General features: G+C 40.1%; 1 protein-coding gene across 1 annotated transcript in view; it reads right to left on the reverse strand.

Moving 5' to 3' along the window:
• egfem1 (EGF-like and EMI domain containing 1) overlaps positions 1 to 24617 on the reverse strand; it is an 89401-nt gene extending 64784 nt beyond the window's left edge. Inside the window, exons 1-4 of the mRNA XM_030066365.1 lie at positions 24535 to 24617; positions 23175 to 23309; positions 22192 to 22301; positions 21281 to 21385 (exon numbers count right to left, since the gene is read on the reverse strand). Of these exons, the coding sequence (XP_029922225.1) occupies positions 21281 to 21385; positions 22192 to 22301; positions 23175 to 23309; positions 24535 to 24617 (433 nt within the window). The remainder of the gene's footprint in view (positions 1 to 21280; positions 21386 to 22191; positions 22302 to 23174; positions 23310 to 24534) is intronic.

Raw genomic sequence — 24617 nt, forward strand, 5'->3', positions numbered from 1 at the left:
GTGTGTGTGTGTGTGTGTGTGTGTGTGTGTGTGTGTGTGTGCATTTATGAGTGATTCCACTCTCCAAATGTTAAAACCATTTTTAAAAATTAAAGTCAAGATCAATAAATGAATCAGCAGGCTTCAGCTGTATGGCACATCACTCAGCACTGCGCAATGAAGTCAGTGGAGGGCTCAGATCTCAAAAGTCAGTGGTCGAAAGTGATACCTAAACCTGAGGTGATTTATCTCCCTCGCAAGCTGCATTTTAAGTCTCAGAGAGGAATGATTTGTATTTCCTGAATTTTCTGAGTCCTTATTCCCACATTTCTACTATAACAACTTAATGGGCATGGGATAGAATCGCTACATACCAAAACAATGAAAACTTGCCTGTTTTTATAACTGTGCTCCAACTTCAAAATAATGCTAAAGCAGAACTTGCCATGCGAAAGAAAATTGTACGATGACAGTTACTACAAAAGAACAGATTTCAGATCCCTTTCTGAAAACCTACCTCTCAGAAACAAGTACTCATTTTACAAGCTTGTTTATTCAGTTGAAAATGATACACTACCAAAGATAAATGAGAGCTAACATAATAGGAAACATCCTCTGAAGGATCCTCTGAAGAGGGATTAGATATCACTGCAGTTTCAGCTAACCTGCAAAATCACAGCTCTTTGGCAATGAGTAGAGAGAGGAGAGGAGAGGAGAGGAGAGGAGAGGAGAGGAGAGGAGAGGAGAGGAGAGAAGAGGAGAGGAGAGGAGAGGAGAGAAGGTCCACTTGCCACAACTATGCTTTTCTATGTCTACTATCATCTGCATCACTCAATCAGTTCTTTGCATTTCTTTTTTTTGGTCTTAACGCTGTTGAACTTTGCTGTCACCTGTAATCCATTTTTTATTCTGATCTGCAAGCTAAATATTCACTCCTGTTAATAACCACAGAGTTTGTGAGAAGCTGTGACCTACTTAGCCCTAAGAGACCAATTACTTCTCAGAGGAATTGCTGATTTGATGTCTACTTTCACACTTTTGTGTTTACATCTTGCAGCTGCCTTGGAGTGCAGACAAGGTTTGATACCACATATGTATTAGATTTAGGTCTGATGCAGAGATTAGCAAATAGAATATAATGTTTCCGGGTGAACCGACAGAGCTTTAGGCTGGTTTTACATCACACAAAATGAAATGCAATTTTAGCTCTGTGCAGCTTAGTTGTGTTGAAGTTCCATAGGAGAGCCATCCAATGAAAATCATCTTTTTTAATGTTCTGTATATAGCTTTGCTGACAGCAGCAACCTCATTACCAGGCTTTCTCCTCTGCACAAAGTAAGAAGCCTGTGGAAAACAGAAGGGAGTTAATAAGACCCACCCACTGTCCTCCCTCTGGACTCTTGAGTTGTTAATCTGAGCTTTAACACAAAAGCACAGCTTCCTAGTCATCCCAATGAAGTCCGTCCAATAGTGTGACTGAATATTGCCACTGAGAGCTCCATATTTCACCAGCCACTCATTTTATTGCCTTCACTCTTTCCTTGAGAAAATATATTCATCAAGGTGGAGGGAAGTGGAAATGGATCCAGTAAAAACATCAAGTCCAAGTAATTATGGGAAGGTTCATAAAGACTACTGTAGGTGACATAGCAACAAGCAAAAGCTTTATTTGCAACCTGCAAATGAGGGGATGGAAGCGGCGCTGTATAAAGCCAACCTTACACTTTTCTGGAAAACAAAAAATGAAGGATGAAGGAGTAATGGAATTATTTTTTCACCCAGTAGATACTGACAAAAAAAAAGGCCATCAGGAAAAGACCAGAGGCATGAATGACATCTAATTAACTCTAAGTCAAACATGACATCACACTAATGAACCCTGAGTATCAAGAGATATAAACAATAATACATTTCAATGCAACTTAATTATCAATAGACACAGAGAGTAAGCCACTCAGGAAAGGGGGATTGGCTTAAATGACAGTACTAATCAATAGGGAACTCTCTCCTGTATCTGATGAACTCTCTCTCATGTTGGAATACATGCAATTTTTAAAAACAGGGAGAGGTTTAAATTACACCATTAATACAACCTCAGTATTGCTTTTCTGAGTCTGACGAGCTGTCAGACTCACCTAAATGTGACCTTGGGAACCACAGAATTAGATGACAGCACAAGACAGTGCAACTTCAGAATTAAAACCAATCGGGGAACGGGGAGGGGCTTTAATTATATCATCAGTTAATAAAGCAACCACAAAGATGAAATTATGAAAACAAGGACAACATTTTTTGAAAATCTGATGACAAATGTACTAACGGACTGACCTCTTCTAGTTGCAAGTTGCAGCTTAAAGGCACACCGATAGAGCTGAAATGTTTCATTTTCTCAAATGTTGCTTTATAATTTGGAGAACTGCAGGTCACAGTTAACTTCAACAGTATTTATTTCACTCATCTCATTGTCAAGGTGCAGTTACAGCTACTTTAGATATATAATGAGAGAATACCATGACAGAAAATGAGAAGCACTTGGAAAGCATTTCAGAAAATGACTGAACAGACTGAATTTAGTGCTGTTAGGGAAAAACACAGGATCCTGTGAACTAGACCAGGGGTCAAAGGTTATGCATGGACAGCTGAGGGGCTTTGAGGAACCTGTCACAGAGCAGAAAGTGAGCTTTGACAAACGCTTAAGAGGGAGATAAAGAGGGGACAAAAGCATCATTGTTTTCAAAATTTCAAATTGAGTGAAATGGACAGCGAGCTTGACAAAGGGACATAATCAATCATGGCTTCCAATATTATCTGATGAGATCTATTACAAAGAATACCCATGGTCATTAAGTCCTTATTCAAGAACATATCAATAGAGTGCACACTAAAACAGAAGTGCTACTGTTCAGTCAAGCATATTAAAAGAGTGTTTTGTTATATCTGTTTATTGTTTCATATATTATTTTGTCCTACTGAACAAGCATAAATGTTAATAAGACTTTCTGAGTCTCTTTCTCTCTCTCTCTCTCTCTCTCTCTCTCTCTCTCTCTAAAAACCAGCAATCCCATACATTGCGAACCACATGGTCCCATACAAGTACCACTTCACCCGGCAGCTCACATGTTTCCCATTTGCCCCTTTACTCAGAATTTATGCTCTAATATAATAAGGATTTTCAGAGAGTATACGCTTGAATCAGATTTACTGGGACATTATTTCATGCTGTTCTCTTGCCGTGCACATATTTTTCCCCTTTCGTTCTTTTATAGCATTAATAAAACTTAATTTGTTTTCTCACAGCGATGGGACAAATGACTTGAAATGATGAAAACTGGGTGCTGCTCTACTTTGGTAAGTACACACTTTCACCCCCTGGATACAGGCTATTCATTTATCCCCTAAGCTGAAGCACATGCATCACTTAAGCTGAGAACTGAGTTACTGACCCAAGAGGATACAGATGATCTTCACACACCAATCCTACAGAATTTCAGCAGAGTTTGACTGTGCATCCTGCTGCATAGCTCCATGACCATAAAACAATGAAATGTTCAAATGTTGTAATCCTAAAACAATAAATGATCCTGAACATACAATCCTTGCACACCTGGAAACCAAGGAAACCATTCATGGGCTAGAATAAGCATCAAGAGTAGCCCAAGAAAGCCTCTCCACATATACAAACTGTGCTATTTACAGTATGTGGGTTAGACCACCAGGGTGTCCACTCTGCACATCCATTAAATCAACTCGGAGTGTCTGTTTACACTGTCTAACTGTATTTTTTACAGATTATGATGTTAGGAAAAGAACATGTGAAACAATACGGGAAATATTCATGGGAATATATTGAACATCTTGTGTTTACTTGTCCTGCCTCCCTGAGAGCCCCTGTCCACTTAGGTCCAGCACACCTGGAAAGGCCATTCTTGTGTGATTCATGCTTCGTACAGAAAGACAGAATCCTCAGTGTGGATTCACATGCTTTATGCTGCTGACTTTGACAACGAGTTTTGAGGATGGGAGGCTATTTGGTTTCTTACACGAGAGAAGAATCAGCCCTGAAAATCACCATTGAAAACTGATTTGAACAGCTCTGTCCATGTCCATGAATTTGGTCATGAGACAAAAAAACACCAACAATGTCAGTACTAGGAGTCCAGTATTTGTCAGACACAACACACTGCACACGCACACAGTTACAAGACTTGTCCTCTCACTGTAGGGGTCCAGCATTCAGATCTAGGGATGTGTGATTAATTGAACTCTATTTCAATTAAGATTTTGCCTTCCAGTGATTATGAAAGCAAGATAATCGAGATGAAGCAATTATTGTGCCACGTCTGTTTTCACAATGATGTTCTCGTTATGTCTTGTGTTGGAAATCCAGCTCACCTCTTTCTTTTGCAGCTGTGCACTCTCACCCCTCCCTAAAATCCCAAATTCACTCTCAGCCAGCCTGTGGTATGTTTATATTTAAAGTCCAAGGAAACTGTCTGTTAAAAAGACAAAAATGATTTTTGTCATAATGGAGCAGCTGTATTCAGCAGTCTCTTAGTGCACATCACACCTGCACTTGCCCACTTGTCCAGAATATGGTGACGGATGAGTCATCTAACCACATTACATCTTTGTAGACCAGTACCTAATGTGTTTGAGTTTGAGTTTGAGTTTATTAAGATCCCCATTAGCTTTTGCAGAGCATCAGCTATTCTTCCTGGGGTCTTTCCATTTTCATAAGTGACAATACAAACCCACTGTTTACCACACATACTTAACATATAAAAAAAAAAAAAAAAAAAAAAAAAAAAAAAAAAACAGGAGCACATACACAAGACACATACTTAATACATACACATACACACAAAACATCCTAGATGAACACCAAACATAAACATTACCCGCTCTTACATTGAATCAATACAAAATAAAACAAGGCAATTGCTGTGTATCACGTCACACGAAAATGCCAGGACCCAATTTCCAAATCTATACTACTGATCAAAATTATGATCTAAATAATAATCTCTTAGTTTCACTTTAAAACTGACCCTGTTTCTTTGTAGTGTAACATAACTGGGAAGGGCATTCCACTCCTTCATAGCTCTGTATAATACCGTACGTTGAGAGAGTGTCCTGGTTAAAATAAAACAACCTCCTGCTGCATGTCGAGTTGAGTAGTTATGTATCTCTGAACTAAAGGATAATTTCCTGTAAAATATAAGTGGCATTTTCGTTGTTATAATATTTCGAAGAAATACCATCAACAAATATGACATTCTGTTTTTAACATCCAGCCAGCCGAGACTGGCATGCATTTGACAAATATTCGACCGTATTCCACAAGTAAGTGCTACACGTGCTGCTTTGTTTTGTATAAGTTGCAGTTTTCTGATGTTGGCTAGTGAGGTATTGGACCAAACAACAGTGCAATAATCCATATGTGACAAAACCAGGGCTTGAATAACTTGTTTAGTAATTTGTGTTGTAAAATATTTAGAGCATCTCCTTATCATTGAAAGAATGTTCCCAATTTTGGTTATTATCATCCTAATATGCATGTCCCATGATAGTGTATGATCTATGATAATTCCCAATAATTTTACCTCTTTTACCTGTTTAATTGATTGGTTATTAATCGTAACATTAAGCTCTTGGTTTGCACGCAATGCATAATTTGATCCAATAACCATACTAGTGGTCTTTGATACATTCAAAATAAGTCCACTGCTGTTTACCCACTCCGAAACCAATTTCATTTCTTCACTTAAATTTCCATTTAATTCCTCAATAGTTCTTCCAGCTAAATAGATTGTTGTATCATCAGCATACATTGTCATGCGAGCTGTTTTTAATGCCAAAGGGAAATCATTGGTAAAAATTGAATACAAAAGAGGTCCAAGGCAACTTCCTTGCGGCACTCCATGTTGCACTTGTTTAAGTTCTGACTCACTTCCATTAAAATAAACCATTTGCCATCTTTCACTCAAATAACTTGCAATAGTTAACAATGATGCTGATGAAAACCCATAACGTTTCAGTTTCGCTAATAATAATTTGTGGTCCAGAATATCAAACGCTGCCGAAAAATCCAGGAAAACAGCTCCTATCATTTTCTTTTGCATGATTCCATTACACCAGTCATCTAATATCTGGGTCATAGCTGTTGCTGTGGAATGTTTTTCCCTATAAGCATGTTGAAAATCAGTAAATAAACTATTATTCGAAAAATATGACTGAATCTGCTCATATACAATTTTTTCCATAATCTTACTCAAAATTGGCAACAAACTTATAGGTCGACTATTTGTCTCAGAAAACTGCAACTTTTTGTTTTTTGGAATTGGTATTATCTTTGCTATTTTCCAACCCTGTGGCCATATATTTTTATTTAAACATAAATTAATAATATGTGTTATCACTGGGGCTACGATGACAACAATAGGTTTCAATAACCTTCCATCCAGAAAATCAACCCCAGCTGACTTATTCTTGCAATTCATTAACAATAACTCAACCTTGGAAACGGTAACAGTCTTAAAATCAAAATTACATTCTTTACCTTCCATTATTTGATCTATTAATTTATCTGCAAGGTCTGTGTTATTATACTGTGCGGTACTTTTTAGCTTATCAATTTTATCAATGAAATAATTATTCAAATGATTAGCAATATCCTTGGGTTTGGTTAAGAACTCACATCCAGTTTCTAAATAAGATGGCGAAGACTTGGTGGAGCCCTTGACTAAAAAATTTAGTGTACTCCATAATCTTTTACTATCATGTTTCATCTCCTGAACTATATTACCATAATATTCTTTTTTTTTCCTCCTATTTAACTTTGTGACAAAATTTCTTAATTTACAATAAACTCGCCAGTCTGATTTACTACCCGAAGATATAGCAATCTGTTTTGCCTGATCTCTTTCAATCATGTATTTTTTCGTTTCTCTGTCCAACCATGGTGAGTTAATAGTCCTCACTGTGGCTTTTCTCACAGGTGCATGCTGATCTATAACACTTGTTAATACTTCGTCAAAAGCTTTAAAGGCAGCTTCAGGATCTTCAAGCAGCAGGATATTTGACATCTTAGCATCTGAAACATCTCTTACATATTTTTCTTCATTAAATGCTTTAAATGACCTTTTTTTAATTATTCTCGACCCCTCTTTGGGCACCTTTGATTTCCTAACAATTGCAATTAAATTATGATCGCTACATCCTATTGGCATTGATATAGCTTTGGAGCAAATCTCAGGTGTATTTAAATAAAGATGATCAATACACGTGGCCACTCTCCTGCCATCATTATTAAAACTGATTCTTGTTGGTTTATCCATTGCTTGGATCATTCCCGAAGCTGCACATAAATCAACCAATTTCCTTCTCATTGGACAGGACAACGACCCCCAGTCTACATTCATATCTGCCATAAAATACAATTCAAAATTAGTACAACAAGCAGAGTCAAGCATTTCACACATTTTATCTAAATATTCATAGTATAATAGTGTAATGAAGGGTTTAACAACAATGGTTGTTGGTGAATGAGGGGCGTTGTTATTTGCTCACGTTCCACACTGCAGGACAGCCAGGGCATCTATAGCAATGACCTCTATTGTCACACGCTTATTTCTCTTCACTTGGCTGGCTGCCACTAAATCGGCCAAGTTCAACCAAGATTAATCACAGAGTGATCTGATGCTCCAGCGCTACTGTAGGAATCTCACGGTGGAGGATTGAGTACATAGGGTCAATCACACAGACCATTAGCCTCAACCCACGCAGATTAATCTGGTAAACAATGGCGCAGATGAAGGAGTGCTTGTTTAACGTGCAGGAACTAACTTCTCTGCCATATGGCAGCCATTACAGCTCTAATGAGCCTCTTCCTCTGATAGTAATGCTAAGTATGTAGCACTCGGGCTGGCCAGGGTGTTCACCTGTGAGGCCAGCGATGCCTTCAGGTCTGTATCTGGTCTCTGACACATGATTCCTTGGTCAACACAGTGAATGGCAGCTGTAAGGAATGAAAACAGGAAGGGGAGGTACTATGAACCTAAAGAAAGCAACATAAGCAAACGGCCACTAAATACTGCTTCCTGAATCTCAACTTTTTGCTATGACTGAGATTTAGTCATTTGCCGGAGCCAAGAATCACACCAGGATTGGGAGTCCTAAAGAAACTAAATTATCCTTTTTCAGCTGCTCTGTTGTCTCTGATGATACAGCTCCTCACTGTGCATGATAGTCGTACAGCACAGAAGTGGACTTTGTCATAATTTTGAGATGGAAATATAACACGTTGAGTCATATCACCACTGGTCACTTCAGACTTCAATGTGTTCAGCTTTGTGCCTGTAATGAAAACACTCAGGGACCAGGAACATCTGTGGCTGACATTGCCTGTGGACAAAAAACAGTATGTTACAGAAGTAGTTTTATCAGCAGCTTTTACTGGAATAGTAAGCCACCTGGGCTTTAAAATTTTCCCAGCGGAAACACGAGCAGTCAGATCATTGTCTGCCGTCTCTCAGATTAGCAGATCCTCGCTCCAACACTGCCAAGTCAAGGCTGACCCCCCCTTCTCACAAAAATTCTTTGGCACACTGGTGGCTGTTCAACGTTTTTGTTCATTTTTAGCCGAACACTTATATGAGGGTTCTTATTTCACGGCTTATGTTTAGTGGTTCAGTAAGCTGTCAGTTAAAGCTTGCAGCCTTTACTGGAGGGTCTGGTGAATGTTTCCAGAGGCAACAGTGGCTTTTAACGCAGCTTTGAAAAACTGATCACAACACTAACTGACGGCTTTTAGCGAAATATTCAAAATGTTTTAATCATGTGCAGCTCTGAATGTCTAAAGAAAATCATTTTCAAAATAAAAGTACTGTTAACTTAATAGGAAGTTCATGTTACACCAGACTGACCAATGTTAAAAGAATCTGTCTATCTCTGGAGGCTTAAATTGGCAATATAGCTTTCAGTGAACCTTTGTAGTAACCTCTAATAAAATGAATAAAAGAGTTGCTAGCCAAAACAAAGACAAAGTCGTCAGAGGTAATAATTAAGTCCACACTCCACAATTCTTTATGAAAACAAAGCACATCATGACATCCACACTTCTAAAACTTCATCACCGCAGGAGCTACAGACAAAATTCCTGTTTAAAAATCTTTGAAAAGGGACCAAAACAATCAATAAGGCCTGCCCCCATTAAAACCAGATGGCTCCTATTATATCTCAATTCAACACAGAGCCAGCAGTATTGAGGCAACTTTGACATAATTCAAGCCTTTCTGATAAAGGTCCTATATCCACAGAGCATCAGGATTAGATTGTGTAAAGAACACAAGAATTAGGTATATAAATGTTATCTCAGATGAGATTATGTCATCTCCTTGTCCACTGACAGTGACTTAGCTGTGAACCTTAGCAAACTACTGAATCTGTGCTTTGGTCTCACTCCCAGAACAGTGAGCTCGGTGTTACTCAGGGGCCAAAACACAGTGCTTATAACTGACCTAGAGCAATGAAGTGGCACTGCAAAACTTTACAGAAAGTCACTTATTCTCAGGGAGGAAAAACACTACACATGTTAAGTGAGTTAACTTACGGTGGAAGGACCATTCCATGCTTTACAGACTTTCTAATGACTTCACTGTTGTGAGAGCAGCCAATGGGAGCATGGCAAAAAAAGCATAGTTTCACACCTCGTATGTCATGATTTAATTGGGCCTAATTACTAATACTAATACTCACAACAAGATTTTTGTCATATTACTCTCACTTAAGACAATTTGTTCATTTTTAGAAGATCAGGAAGAGAATTCTGACTGTATTTTCTTGTAAACAATGTTTATGTTTTATTTTGAAAAGTTGACTTGGACTGCAACTTTGAACTCTATTAGTTGTGGAAATTTTACAGAAGTCTCACAGTGTGTTCCCAGTTTGAGTCACAAACTCTTTCACAGACTCTCTATTTCAGGCTCATTGCAAGACCAGCCACACTAATAAAATGAATCCTGAGGAAATAGTCCCATCTGTCCAGTAGAAAGTCACTGGGACGTTTGACATTACTGCCAAAGACAAGAGGAAGCAGTGGAAGGAACGGGACCAAACACTGATGAAAAATCCACATAGGACATCAGATATACATTATAGAATAGCGATTAAAAATGTTTCCATAGATCATTTTTCAAGAGTTTTCCCAGACCTTCACAGTTCAGAGCCACATTCAAATCAGTCATATGAAGACAGATAATTTATAGTGTCCACTTAACCTTGCTATCATTACTCAGAAATGACTATCAAAAGCTAAATACGCATATAATAAAGCCCAATAAACTATGACCCATGAACTACTAAGAAAACCGGAATGTTTTTGAGGATCCAGCAACTCTTAGACCTGTTTCCACTGGAGGAACCGGTCCCTCTTTTTACCCCAGGGGTTGAGTTCCTGCGGCCTGGAACAGCCTCCTGCAACCGGGTCACTCTGTCCAAGATCATGGTGGACCTTTGGTGCTGAGCATTTGTTAAACATATGAAACATGAAAAAGTATAACCACCCTATGTTTGAAAACAGGAGCAAGACACAAATGAGCTTCTCCAGGATCTCTGGTATCAAGAGATCATTCAGCTGGTACTTAAGAGACAAACATACTGTTCGTCTCCATTCACAACCACACACCATGTGACAGTTGTTCTCATTTACTCTACTTAAAAGCAATTTTTCAGCTACTGTTTTTCTAACATCCTCAAGTTCAGTTTTTGACTGAGATAGTTATATACATAAATGAGTTTTACAGTATTTATACACTAGAAATGGATTTCTGTCAGTTTCAGGGCTTCAGAAACTGTCCTGCCCTGCTGCCGTTGTCCCTGTGCATCCCTCTGCTAAAATGACATTCACAGCTTCACAGATTTTTTTTTTTCTATTGTTGACTTTTTGACTTCCTTGAAAGTCAGCACTGACTCTCTGAAAAATTATATTTTATTTTTTGTAGTTATATTTTTGCAATTAGTTCTGCTGAGACCTTTATTGTCCCAAGAAGGGACATCTGACTTGCAGCATGGCCCAACAAAAACCAGACAATCATAATCAACTTTGACTTCACCGCTGAAGTTCTTTTTCTCCCTACAGTCTTGTTTGATAGCATTTCCAATTCTTGGGCATGTCCCAGATTGTTTCACACTGCTCAGACACACACGCCCAGTTCACAACAGGTGGAATTCATTATTCTGCACACCTGAGTAAGAGCGGATTTGGATGGTTAAGAGCACTTCGTTTTCTGAGTTGTCTTCTGTTATTTTTTCTCTTGACAGAAAAATAAAAGAAAAAAATAAGAGAACACTGCTGCATCTGGCCTGTTCTCCAATAAAGAGTGCCAATGAGAATGACTTTCGCGACCACAACCATACAGAGACCTCCAAAGGCAACATACAAACGGACCCCACTTATGAGGAAAGATGACAAAAATAACATCTGTCTAGTGCGTACTGTACAAAGTTACTCTACTTTTTCTTATTCAAGTCCACATTTACACATACACACTAACACACACACACAACTCAAGGCACTATAAGGAGCAATGCCCTGAGGATTTTACATCTAGAGCACTGAGTCAGCATCTTTTTCCCCTGCATGTTTTATTCACCTCTCTCTCTCTCTCTCTCTGTTAACAAGCATGTCATTAGAGGGGGCCACTTCTCCAAGTCTGCCCAAGAGCCATTAAACTCAGTCTCCTATGGACTTCCATACAGCCACAAAGGCCTGTTGTTGTATCAAAACCTCGTAACTGCAGTGGTGTTTTACATAGTTTTCCTTGTCTGTGATCCTACTGAATAAGTCTCATGAAGAAACTGTAAATCATAAGACCGACCACTACCCATTATATCGTTTCAAAATATGTAGTTGGTCATCAATGGGGGAAATCAGTCATTTTCTATTCCAGAGGATACAATGTTTTCATCCAACAGAAGCAAACCCACATGTCATGTTCCTCTGAAAAATATCCACGCTTGCCAGACTGTAACTGTAGGGTCTGTCAATGAATGCCAGAGTCTTTTTCATTTTTCAAGTATCTGTACTTTATTTGGGAATTTGTTTTTAGGAAACTTAGAACTTTTACTCCACTGCACTTCAAAGACAAATACTGCACCTTTGACTCCGCTATATTTCTCTGAAGGTTGTCGTTACTCATTATATTTAATGGCAGAATGAGTCGGGATAGTTGGTTGTAGTTTGTAAACCCAAAATTCAGAGTTGGCCCCTCCTCCCTGGCAAAGCTAACCGCCGAAAGCCAGTTTTTGTTTCCTAGGACAGTGACGGTTTAAGGTACAAATCTGGCTGGCCAGCAGCTCCCTGTCCAGCAGAGAAGACCAACACCGAGTCGATCTTCATCCCTATCCTCTTCTTCAGTGTTTGCCAGCAGGTAAAAGTCAACCCCAGATTTCTCTCTCATTATGGAACCAGATTTGTCCACTTGGCGTTTTGTCTTACTATGTTTTCTTTTTCCACGGTCCGCATCCACAATTTTCATAGCTCCTTATTCGATACACACCCGCTGCCCAAAGGCTAATGCGCAGAAGAGTCCCAAGTACAGCAAAACAAGAAAATCATGGGATACTGTACTTACTTATTCAATAAGAGAGAGAAACACACAGAGAGAAATACGCCCATTCTTGTTTTCCCACACTTTTAACCACAAAATTATTAAGCTGAAGATGCTTTTTAAATGTTGTGTGTCAATATAACCTCAAATTATGCCCTTAAAGTCCCCAACAGTCATTTATTAAGCTCCTAAAATGGCCATAAAAATAATCTCTGTTCATCATTACTACATATTTAGAAGTATTTCCATGAAAAAAACAAAACATACTCTCTTAAATGTTACTTTAAAGTTTGTCCTCATTAAAAATGCTAGAGGCAGATCTATGAATATACAAAGAGTCCCCGCTCACACCTCTGCCTGGTTGCGTACCAATTCATAATCAGATCAGTGTTCACAGGACAAGGAAGTCCTGTCTTGCAACAATCCTGAATATTGTGCCATATTTGAAAATCTAAAAATCTAAAAAAAAAAGAAAATTCAGCATATCTCTTATGTTACTAACACTGATATTGTTCATCTGAAGCATCCATTTCGAGTTGGTCTTGTGTTTTGTTTTTGTTTTTTCAAACAAAACACGACCAGCAGTCCAGCTCCACGACTGGCAGAGCTGGTAATGATATGCAAAGCACCTCCGAGTGCTTTGCATGAAACAGTGAGACAGGTAGTTCAATTTGTGACGTACCAAATCTAGCTGGCCTGGGGTACATCTGAATCTCAGCCTTAAGTGTCATGCACAGACACCTCCACCTTCAGTAGAGGATTGTGAAAACACCGCTCTAGTGACAAACTTTGCACAGATAGTGTGTATAGTCAAAGGTCAGACATTTTAGGGCACACAAACCTAACAAAAACACATTTTTGAGTGGAGGGTGACTTTAAATGCACAGCAAAGTCCTCAAACACAACAGTCTCAGGCAGTGTCCACATTGTCTAATTTTAAAGGGAACCAGGCTTCTGTGAGGACCAAATGAAATCTGTCCTCCGACTTGTGCATGCCTGTGCTCTATTTATTCCCTGCACACACACGCATCAATTTGACCAAAGCGATGCCTAACACAAGGCTTAATAGAGTGAGACAGAGTGGCATTCACAGCCAGGGTTAAACAATACTATTACAGAGCAGGGCAGAGTGTGTGAATCCTATCGCGTTTGAGCACAAGCTTGGACTGTGTCCAGGCTGGCTATTAACACACAGTGTCAACAGCGTGGTAATAGTGTCACAGGCTGACATATATTACCATGGAGGGCCTTTCTGTAAGATATCAGAGATTGGAAGCAGGTGGGCAGTCACCCCCCACAGCGCACGCTGGGTCCCACCACCACAACTTGGCAGGAATACCAAAGAGAGTGGCACTCACAAGACCAACTGATGAAGAGTGCTGAAAAGAAGAGAGAGGCAGCAGAGCACGGACTCTGCCTGTAACCATTCCCAGAGCCACACTTCTCTTTACCATCCCTGTCAGAGTGCACTCCTGCTATTGAAGCCTAGCTGTGCTGAATTGTGCTTGAGAAGATGCAGCTGATCTTCTGTCCTCAGTAACCCAAAACCCACTGTAATCTTCTCTGCTGCACAGTAGGGGAGACTGGGGACAGTTGCAACAAGGGACGGTTGCAACAAGCCTTATTTCTCCAATCAGAAACATGCTAGAGTGATGACACTCACACTGCACATGCTCAGTTAGACCCTCTACCCACAAACAAGAGAGTGGCCATATTGATCATCTGGTCCAGCTTTTATCAAGGCAAAAATGTTTTGGAGGTATGAAAGTAGATTTTTTCATGAGCTGTATTTTTGTCATACTGTCCTGGTCTTTTGTATGAATTAATCCAAACCTACCTAGCTTGAATCACTGTTTTGTTGACTATTCAGTGACACCGTTTACATGTGTCAATGTCACTGTGGCTAGTTAGCACATGGTGTTTTGTCATGACTGATACCACAGGGACGGTTGCAACAGTTGCAACTGTCCCTATGCTAATATCAAAACAGACCACACAACAGTATTTTTGAAGATTTTTAGCTCAAAATAGGCACAATTAATATATTTCATTGCTCATGATGAACAGAACAGGCAATCATAATGAGAAACTAATGCTAATGATAAACAAAATAATTCCCCAAATAACTTGTTGAGCAAAAATGAGCAATTAGTTATTGTTGTATATTGTTGTATGTGCTGTGCTATGGGACAAACTAAATAAATTTTCCTGTGAAAACAGTCATATTGAGTTTCTATAGCTTCAGTAACATCTACACATTGCTTCAGTAACATCTACACATTAACTCAGGGTAGGCCTATGTTTTACACAAAACAAAACTTAGTAAATACTTTAATACTGTATACTGTGCTTATTCAGACAAAAATCAGAAGATAATTGGTGAAATTTAATGATTTTTTAATATGTTGCAACCGTCCCTGATCCGTGTTGCAACTGTCCCCAGGTTTGGGGTCAGTTGCAACGTTTGAATTCCTTTATTCAAATAAATATTGTGATTGATATGTTATATGTAGCCATCTTTAAATGGTATGGGTATATAGCAGACAGATGTAGGTTTAATATGTAAAAATTTGGTGTGCCTAGTCCAAATAGTCTCTGAGTAACTGAGGGTAATGTAAAAAGTGTTGCAACTGTCCCCAGTCTCCCCTATCTGAATCAGCATGGCGGCAGCGGTACTGACAGCTAGAATCACTGCCACATGCATAGTAGTCCAAAAATGTATAGCAATCTGACAGATCCGCTTTCTTATTAACAAACTTTCTTTTAATGTTCAGTTTTTCATCATCATTTTAAATTTTTAAACCAAGCATGATAAACAATGGATAATTCAGAGGCGCCCTGGTGGCTCACTGGTAAAGGTACCAGGGCTTAGTCCCAATTGCAGCGACCGGGGTACGAATCCGACCTCAGGTCCTTTGCTGCACATCATCCCCTCTCTCTCTCTCTCTCCCCTGTCTATCTCTACTGTGACTGTCAAATACAGCAGAAATGCCAAAAAAAACTAATCTTAAAAAAGAAAAAAAAAAATGCATTCTTCACTTTCAGCTTGCACCAGCATACATACAGGAACACACAAACACACACACACACGCCGATGATAGGTGCTTTCCCCACCAAAACTATTGTGGTTAAGCAGAAACCACTGGCAGCATCTGAGAAAGAAGAAGCAAAGGCATCATGGCCTTTGGCTCATGCTTGCCCATGATCTTAACTCAGCTTAGGCTAAGATAGGAAGAAATCAAATCAAATCAACTACAGTGATCCTCGTGCGAAAACTGACAAAGATTTATAGACAGAGGAGCAGGCATGTGAAAAAGTTACATGTTCCAACAATCCATACATGTGTTTTAAACACAGCAGGATTAAGAGCATATGTAGAAGTCAATAAATCTAGTACATCTACAGGGGTTTGCTTCCCGTCCTACTCTAAATATTCTGTATCTGCTTTCTATCCCTCTCTCTCCATCATGGATGAATAAGATATAGTAATAAGTCTGCCATTATGGAATGTTTAATAAAGCTCCCAGCACAAATCTGGCTATGAAATTATGCAGAAACACCCAGGTGGCTCAGTCTGCATACATATATCCAGATTGTGTAACCCTGGCACAGCCTTTCTTAATGCAACCATCTTGTGACGGGAAACTGAACAGTAAAAACGCCATAAATGAAGGCCTATGGAAAATAAGGGGACCCGCTACCCTAATTGTCAAGGAGCTATACGCGCACACGCCACAGCATGACTCACACATACACTATATTGCCAAAAGTATTCGCTCAGCTGCCTTCACACACATATGAACATGAGTGACATCCCATTCTTAAACCATAGGATTTAATATGATGTGGGCCCATCCTTTGCAGCTAGAACAGCTTCAACTCTTCTAGCAAGGCTTTCCACAAGGTTTAGGAGTGTGTTTATGGGAATTTTTGACCATTCTTCCAGAAGTGCATTTGTGAGGTCAAACACTGATGTTGGACAAGAAGGCCTGGCTCTCAGTCTCCGCTCTATTTCATCCCAAAGGTGTTCTATCGGGTTCAGGTCAGGACTCTGTGCAGGCCAGTCAAGTTCTTCCACACCAAACTCGCTCATCCATGTCTTTATGGACCTTGCTTTGTGCACTGGTGCGCATTCGTGTTGGAACAGGAAGGGCCATCTCCAAACTGTTCCCACAAAGTTGGGAGCATGAAATTGTCCAAAATGTCTTTGTATGCTGAAGCATTAAGAGTTCCTTTCACTGGAACTAAGGGGCCGAGCCCAACGTCCGAAAAACAACCCCACACCATAATCCCCCCTCCACCAAACTTTACACTTGGCACAATGCAGTCAGACAAGTACCGTTCTCTTGGCAACCACCAAACCCAGACTCGTCCATCAGATTGCCAGACAGAGAAGCGTGACTCGTCACTGCAGAGAACACGTGTCCACTGCTCTAGAGTCCAGTGGCGGTGTGCTTTACACCGCTGCATCCGATGCTTTGCATTGTGCTTGGTGATGTAAGGCTTGGATGCAGCTGCTCGGCCATGGAAACCCATTCCATGAAGCTCTCTACACACTGCTCTTGAGCTAATCTGAAGATCACATGAAGTTTAAAGGTCTCAAGCTATTGACTCTACAGAAAGTTGGCGTCCTCTGCGCACTATGCGTCTCAGCATCCGCTGACCCCGCTCTGTGATTTAATGTGGCCTACCACTCCGTGGCTGAGTTGCTGTCGTTCCCAATCGCTTCTACTTTGTTATAGTACCACTAACAGTTGATTGTGGAATATTTAGTAGCGAGGAAGTTTCACAACTGGACTTACTGCACAGGTGGCATCCTATTACATTACTATTACAGCACCATGCTGGAATTCACTGAGCTCCTGAGAGCGACCCATTCTTTCACAAATGTTTGTAGAAGTAGTCTGCATGCCTAGGTGCTTGATTTTATACACCTGTGGTCATGGAAGTGATTGGAACACCTGAATTCAATGATTTGGATAGATGAGCGAATACTTTTGGCAATATAGTGTATGTGCATTTGATCTCGCTGATTATTTTGTCTTGAAAGGAAAACATCATTTTGAGGAAACTGGCCCTTTGGTCAGTATGCCCATTAAAGGTGCACTATGTAGTTTTTGGAAGAGATAAGAATGAGCCTGCCACTATAATTTAATTCTTTGAACAAGTCATCTCATTTTAGCCTAAATTTAAGGGAAAATCATTTTGAAGCACTGTAAATCAAACAGATTCCTTGAAGATGCTTCTTTGAATAGTAAATGTATTTTGAAGGAAAACTGCCAGTCCTGCAATTGTAAAGAAGAACAGTAAAATGTTAACTTCTCAGTGGCCCAGCGATCCAGTTTTCCCTGAACATAGTTTATTGTAATGAATATCTTCATAGACCACAGAACCTTTCCATAACTCTGAGCTGAAAACGTATCTGCCAAAACGTCATTCTGTACCTTGAAGTGATGAGAATATAGACACCAAAATCATGTATGAAACTGCTGGCATGCTGATGTCTTCCTGCACACCATGCTAAGTGCTCAAAGTAAAAACAAACAACAACTGATCTAACAGAAGTAAAATGTTGAATGAAGTTGAATTATTTCAGGGGAGCAACCATGTATTCATACGCTACACAATATTTTTTTTTTCTCCTTAGCCTGTTTCCGATCATCCATCCGCTTCATTTTTAATGGAAACAAAATAAGTCACGCTCCATGTCTTGTGGCAAGGGAGAGACCCTCTGACAGGGAAAGTAGCTTCTGGCATCATAAAACAATATGTTATTTTAATATCATAGTCTGTGCATTTTTTTCAGTCTAGACAAAACTGCCAGGTACTCATATCATGCTCGTGGCTCACTATCACTGAACACAGTTTAGGCTGAAGTGTTCACATGGAGCGCTGGACCACACTGTGCACCACACATGGACAACTTTGTTTTCTATGTTTTCTTAATGGTAAACCTGATCAATAGGCCAATCACCCAAAGGTCCGTTGCATTAATTTAACAGTTTTAACCTTCACAACCTTATTACTGCTCTGCTCACAACATGCCATGAGCTGAATACTCACACACTTTCACAACATCTGAAAGGATCCACTGCAATTTCTGTTTGAATCATTTTGGTTTCAAAAATTCAACTAAAGACCTTGAGCACTGGTTTCAAAATACAGTGTCTCGCTGGGACTCTTAAAGGGGTTTCCAAAAGGATTCTAAAAGACATTTTGATGTGAGGGCAGTGTAGCCAAAATGCTCTAAAAATAACTTCATACCTGAACCCAAACCTTAACAACACAGGATTATCTGGACACGTCTTTGCCTCCGCACCGAGCAGAGGTAGAGGTGGGAGGAGGGGGGCTGGCTAAGTGCAGGGGCTTGGCTTGCGCTCTGATTGTATAAGATTCTGGCAAAAGGAGAAGGGGATAAATCTGTCTCGAGAGATGAGAGAAGGAAAAATGTTTAACGACAAGAGAACAGCAGGAGGAGAGTTCTCACTGAAGGGGATCGAAGAACAGGATGAGAGGAGGGAGAGGGAGAGAGAGGGAGAAGGGAGGGGAGGGGGAGACTACAGGGACGGTGATTTGTAAAATATCTCTATCTTTTGTTCCCTGCATATCTGCCTCTGTCTCTCGCGTGAAAAGCAAAGAAGCTGTGTCAAAACAAAAGCAAGGGAGAGCTACTTAGAGCAAACAACAACACGTTCCTGTGAAATCTCTTGGCCAGAGGAAGAAGTGTGTAAAAGACCCCTGGCAGGCAGGCCCCTCCTCCTGGGAAAGCCAAGGGATCAAATGGCAAGGCCTCTGTGTGTGTGTTTGTGCATGTGAGCATGTGTGCACACGCTGGGGGGAGGTGGGGAGCAGTAACTAAGCATCTTCTGTTCTCAGCTCTACCTCTGCAAGACTCCAAAACATTAACAACCATCCTCCTGTCTACTTGTATGTTGACGCAGGCCACACTAGGTGAGACAGTAGACGGGACAATGCACAGAGACAGGAAGGACAATCAGGTATTGTACAGGCTCATGTGTTTACCATCTAACGGTGAAGGTGTCAGGGTGCTTTCTTTGAGGGTCAAGACTGTTTGGTAACACAGCAGGTGGTGGTTTTCTAAACTACACTGTTTAAGTGTAGTTTGGGCCTTAGGTTATGGAGGAATATGTCCTCCCTCAATTCTACAACACAGAAAATATCCTGTTGCTAAATTCTAATGAGAATAATAATGTGATTGATCCGCTGGTTAAATTCTCTTTTTGTTTGCCTGCCTGACAGCCACTCAGGCTGGTGGAAAACAAGTGTCAAATACCTTGCTCAAGGATACTTCTGTTCGGTTCTGAACAATTTACCAATTTTTGATCAGGACTGAAATATGGCTAAGTGCACTATTCAAATAGTAAATAGCAATTTTTTGATAGCAGTAATGTGAGACAAAATACCATTATGAATGAAGTACTGGAGTGCCACACAGATGCCTTTTTTCAGTGAAAATAAAAATTATGATACAGAAATCAACACAATCTCAGCGAATCTCACAAATCATATTGTAATTGCAATATCCATCGTTATTATTAGATTTGTTGCCTTTTTTTTTTTTTTTTAACCTTGTTGCTGCTACTTGTCTTTCCAAGCCTGGACAAACTGGAAGATCTCCAACCATTACCTCACATTATATCCATGCAACCATAATACTATTGGTCACTAACTCAAACAACCTTGTGCCAAAAATTCTGAACTAGTAGGGCTGGGGATATGGACAAAAACAAATATCCCAATATTTTCGACCAAATACCTCAGTATCAATATTATGATGATATCGCAGGGATGATTGTTAGTGCTTTCATAAAATATTCATGCGGTGAGATTTTTGATTATAAAAAAAAAAACAAAAAAACATTAGCATTGTGGAAATGATGACAAAGCAGCTGGAGGCAAATAATAGATCAGCTGGAACAGTCTAATAAGTTCTAAAAATTGCATTTCTTTACTGTAATGCAGCCTTTATGATCAGAAAAAGACACTTATGTCATATATCATGATGTACTACATCCATATCCTAGACTACATCTAATTTTATATCATGATATAAATATAAAATTGATATATTGTCCATCCCTACTTTGAGGGAGCTCTTTGAAGGCATAAGAGCTTGAATACAATGGACACATTGTGGAACAGATTAGCATGGAGTCATATTCCTACCCTGACTCGATTCCAATTTTACTCTTGGAAAACTGCGTTCTAATGTTCAGGTAGGCTTTAATTTTCTTAACCATATGGAGCCAGAACTGCGTATGCACCCATTAACATCTAGTTTTCAAAGAGTGGAGGCACAGTTAGGTGAGCCACAGCACCCCAGGCTGCAGCCTTCAAAGGAAACCATTCCTCCCAGAGAGCACTTCTACTACGTTTAACTACCCAGCGACCCCCACAAAGTGGCCTCAGCCAATCACAGCCACAGGATAAGCTCATTCTGCTGTTTCAGAGTGAGAGCACAAGGTCTGATCTGGGCCCATTAGAGCTTTAACAACATGATGTCCTCTGAATGTGTGGGTCAGTTCATTCTCCCAAAGCTGCAGTCACTTAACTTTCTTGCAAAGATGAGTGGCTGGAACGTGCACACCAAGAGTCCATAAACACATACTATGTTTTTGAAATCATTGGAAATGCTATAAAATTTTATCCATCAGATGTGAATAGAAACTCACCATACTGGCATTGTGTGCCTTTGAAGCCATCTGGACAATCACATATCTGGTCTCCAGCCTCGGCACATCGGCCTCCATTGAAACATGTATTGGAAGCACACAGCCCTGCAGATATCACATATTATGTATATTAATATTACATCTATCTATTGCACCCACTAGCAATTAAAAACTGAGGCTCACCCGTGGTTATCAAAGAGCTCAAGTTTGGTGGATCTTTAAAATAGTATGGCTATATATATATCCATGTATGTATTTACGTATGTATGTATGTATGTATGTATTTGATATGTACAGGGATTTTAGTATATGTAGACCGTATGCATAGATAATATATTGTATGTATGAGCTATGTATGTATGTACATTCATTGGATGGATGAGTGTAATGTGCATATGTGTTTGTTCGTTTGTCCGTGTGTGTGTGTGTGTGTGTGTGTGTGTGTGTGTGTTCGTGTGCTTGTGTGTGTGAGTGTGTGTTTGTGCATGGGTATGTGTGTGTAGACATTAAGTTTTGGTTATAAATGTCTCTGGATGGGTAAAGGTGAAGTTCAGTTGGCCATAAAAGCACAACACAGGCCTAAACTATGTACTGCCTCTTATTGTATGCCCAACCCTATGCCCATCTCTTCTGTTTATTATGCACTTAATGAATTTGATGTATTGTTTTACCATAGGAACCTGCTGAAAAACAGTTCTTGAACTGAGTCAGGCTAGTGTGCATGGAACTGTAATGTTGCATTGTGACTTTACTTTAAATAAACTTAAACTCAAACTATTGATTGATTGATCGATCTATCTATCTATCTATCTATCTATCTATCTATCTATCTATCTATCTGTCTATCTATCTATCTATCTATTTCCCAAAGTGCTGTACCTGACATGTGTTACTAAAATGCAAGTACTCACTGTGCAGACAGCCCATCTCGTCACTCTTCTGAGTCCAGCCCGGGCAGCACTTATAGACTGTGTGCAAATCCATGCTGTACACCTGTCTGTAGGCGGTGTAGTACCCTGTCCTGAAGAGGAGACATTATGTTACAGTCCCATTAAGTGATCTGGGGGCTGTTTTATGGGTGTATTTGCACTATGGACATGTTCATGAACAGGCTTGCAGCTTTAAAAATCATTAATTAATGTGTCAATAGTGTTAGTGATCACTTTGAGAGTGGGAAATGTCCCATGATTTGGTTTCTCTCCATCAGGGTAAGCCTTTGTGGACATTAGAATTGTTGTTTGAGCCAGTTACACTTTGAGTAATTTCAAACATTTGCATATGCCAATTACTGTCTCCTGTGGCTATATCTGTTATAACTCTGTGTTGTCAATACTTATACTGTGCTCCCTCTACATCTATTTTACACTGACAATGCATTGCAGCTGGACTGTCTTCAGTCTCCTTGGAAACCTGAATACTCTTGTGAGCCTGGCTACTTTCATATCTGCCTTTGAGGATCAAAAGTATCATGACCAAAATCGATATTTGTGGATTAGGAGCTGTTGGTGTGTTCTGGCATGACAGGCTGATGAAAATCACATTGAAATTGACAAGACTTGATACAGAAAAGTGAGGCAAATTTATGATGGGAAAGGTATCAGCTCAAAGCCTGGGGGGTGGATGAAGAGAAGATGAAGCTATCTTCACATTCTGAAGAAGCAAAATAAGACTGAGGCTCAGTTACTCCACTGGAACCTATCGATGACTATAAAAATGCAGTTACAGCCAGGGAAGTGTTATATTATTGCAGCAGATAACTCCTAGAGAACTACAGCTCCTCCCCACTGGCACCGCTCCCTACAGGTGTTCTTGTAAATGCCTACACGCCCTTCAGGTGTTCTTGTAAAAGAGATGTTTTCGTGGATTTTTGAGTATTAATAGATTGTGCTCTCACCTCCTCTCATAGCCCATACACCAGCTGTGACCTGTGCAGCCCTGCCTCCACACCTTAACCATGCGGGTGAAGGCCTGGACACAAGGCTGCCGTGCCCCCAACATGGAGACTTCCTGGTCTGTACAAACATTTGGCCTGCAGGAGAGAGAGAGAGAGAGAGAGAGAGAGAGAGAGAGAGAGAGAGAGAGAGAGAGAGAGAGAGAGAGATGCAATCAAAAACATCAGAGAGCATTAGGCTGAATTGTTGATGATAAATTGAGGAATAATGGCATATACTAGTTATTACTACATGAGTACATTTTGTGACATGTTTCATGAATTTTTAAGAAGTAGAAGGTACCCGCTGTAAGACAGAGGTAATCTAGACTTCACCCTGAACGACTGCATGCACTCGGACATGAAGTTCATGTACTTGAACGTACTCCCACATGCTTCACACACTCACCAAGTTACATGAGCATCAGCTCATCACACACATCTGTACATATTATCAGGTTCTTGTTTAGCGGTATGCTATACAACTTCCTGGCACAACAAGCTTGATTAAGATGCAGAATAAATAGCTCAGGGTTTGGACACTGTTTTGAACACCCAATAAATAACTAAATGAAACCCCACAGGAAATTGAGTTTCTACTCTCTCCAGAGTGTATTCACGTGTGTGTGTGTGTGTGTGTGTGTGTGTGTGTGTGTGTGTGTGTGTGTGTGTGTGTGTGTGTGTGTGTGTGTGTGTGTGTGTGTGTGCGTGCGTGCGTGCGTGCGTGCGTGCGTGCGTGCCAGCATTCTGATCTTGTCATTACAGGTAGTCCAAACCATCAAGAGGTATCCTCCTCCACAGAGCATCTGGCTTCAATACAGAGCGGCCAGAAGTTAATTAGAGGAAGTATAAGGCCTCTGCGGTGATGAAAAAATTCCTGCAATCATGTCCAGTACACTCTATTTAATTTCCGAAACCTCTCATAGAAAATCAGTCAAAAACGTACATTCCTTTGAATCCCATTAAGCCTCAGCACCTTACAGCACAGGCTGCTGAGGAATGCGGCCACACTCAAAGGACGCCGGAAAGAGCGACTCCTAGTGGACAAGTAAATACTGAGCAAAGGCAAATGATAACAGTAAACGAATAGAATAGCGCAGACCATTACAAAAAGTGCATTGCTCTCTGGAAATGATTTGATTAGGCTTAATCATCAGTAAAAACATCCCATAGCTAGGGTTTGCATCTGCCAGCATATGTCAAAACATTTATGAATAAAATCACACTTTCTCTTCCACCCGAATAATCATCAAAATCCCATAACCAGAGGTGCAGAGAAAATGAAGTAAAAAGACAATCTCATTGGCAAGACAACTGCACTTACATGCCAGGTTGCAGCTCCACAGATGATGCGATGCGCACAGTGCTGAATGATAGCAAACACCAAATGCAAATATGTAGGAACAT

The sequence above is a fragment of the Myripristis murdjan genome, chromosome 13 (genome assembly GCF_902150065.1).
Source record: "Myripristis murdjan chromosome 13, fMyrMur1.1, whole genome shotgun sequence".
NCBI lineage: Eukaryota > Metazoa > Chordata > Actinopteri > Holocentriformes > Holocentridae > Myripristis > Myripristis murdjan.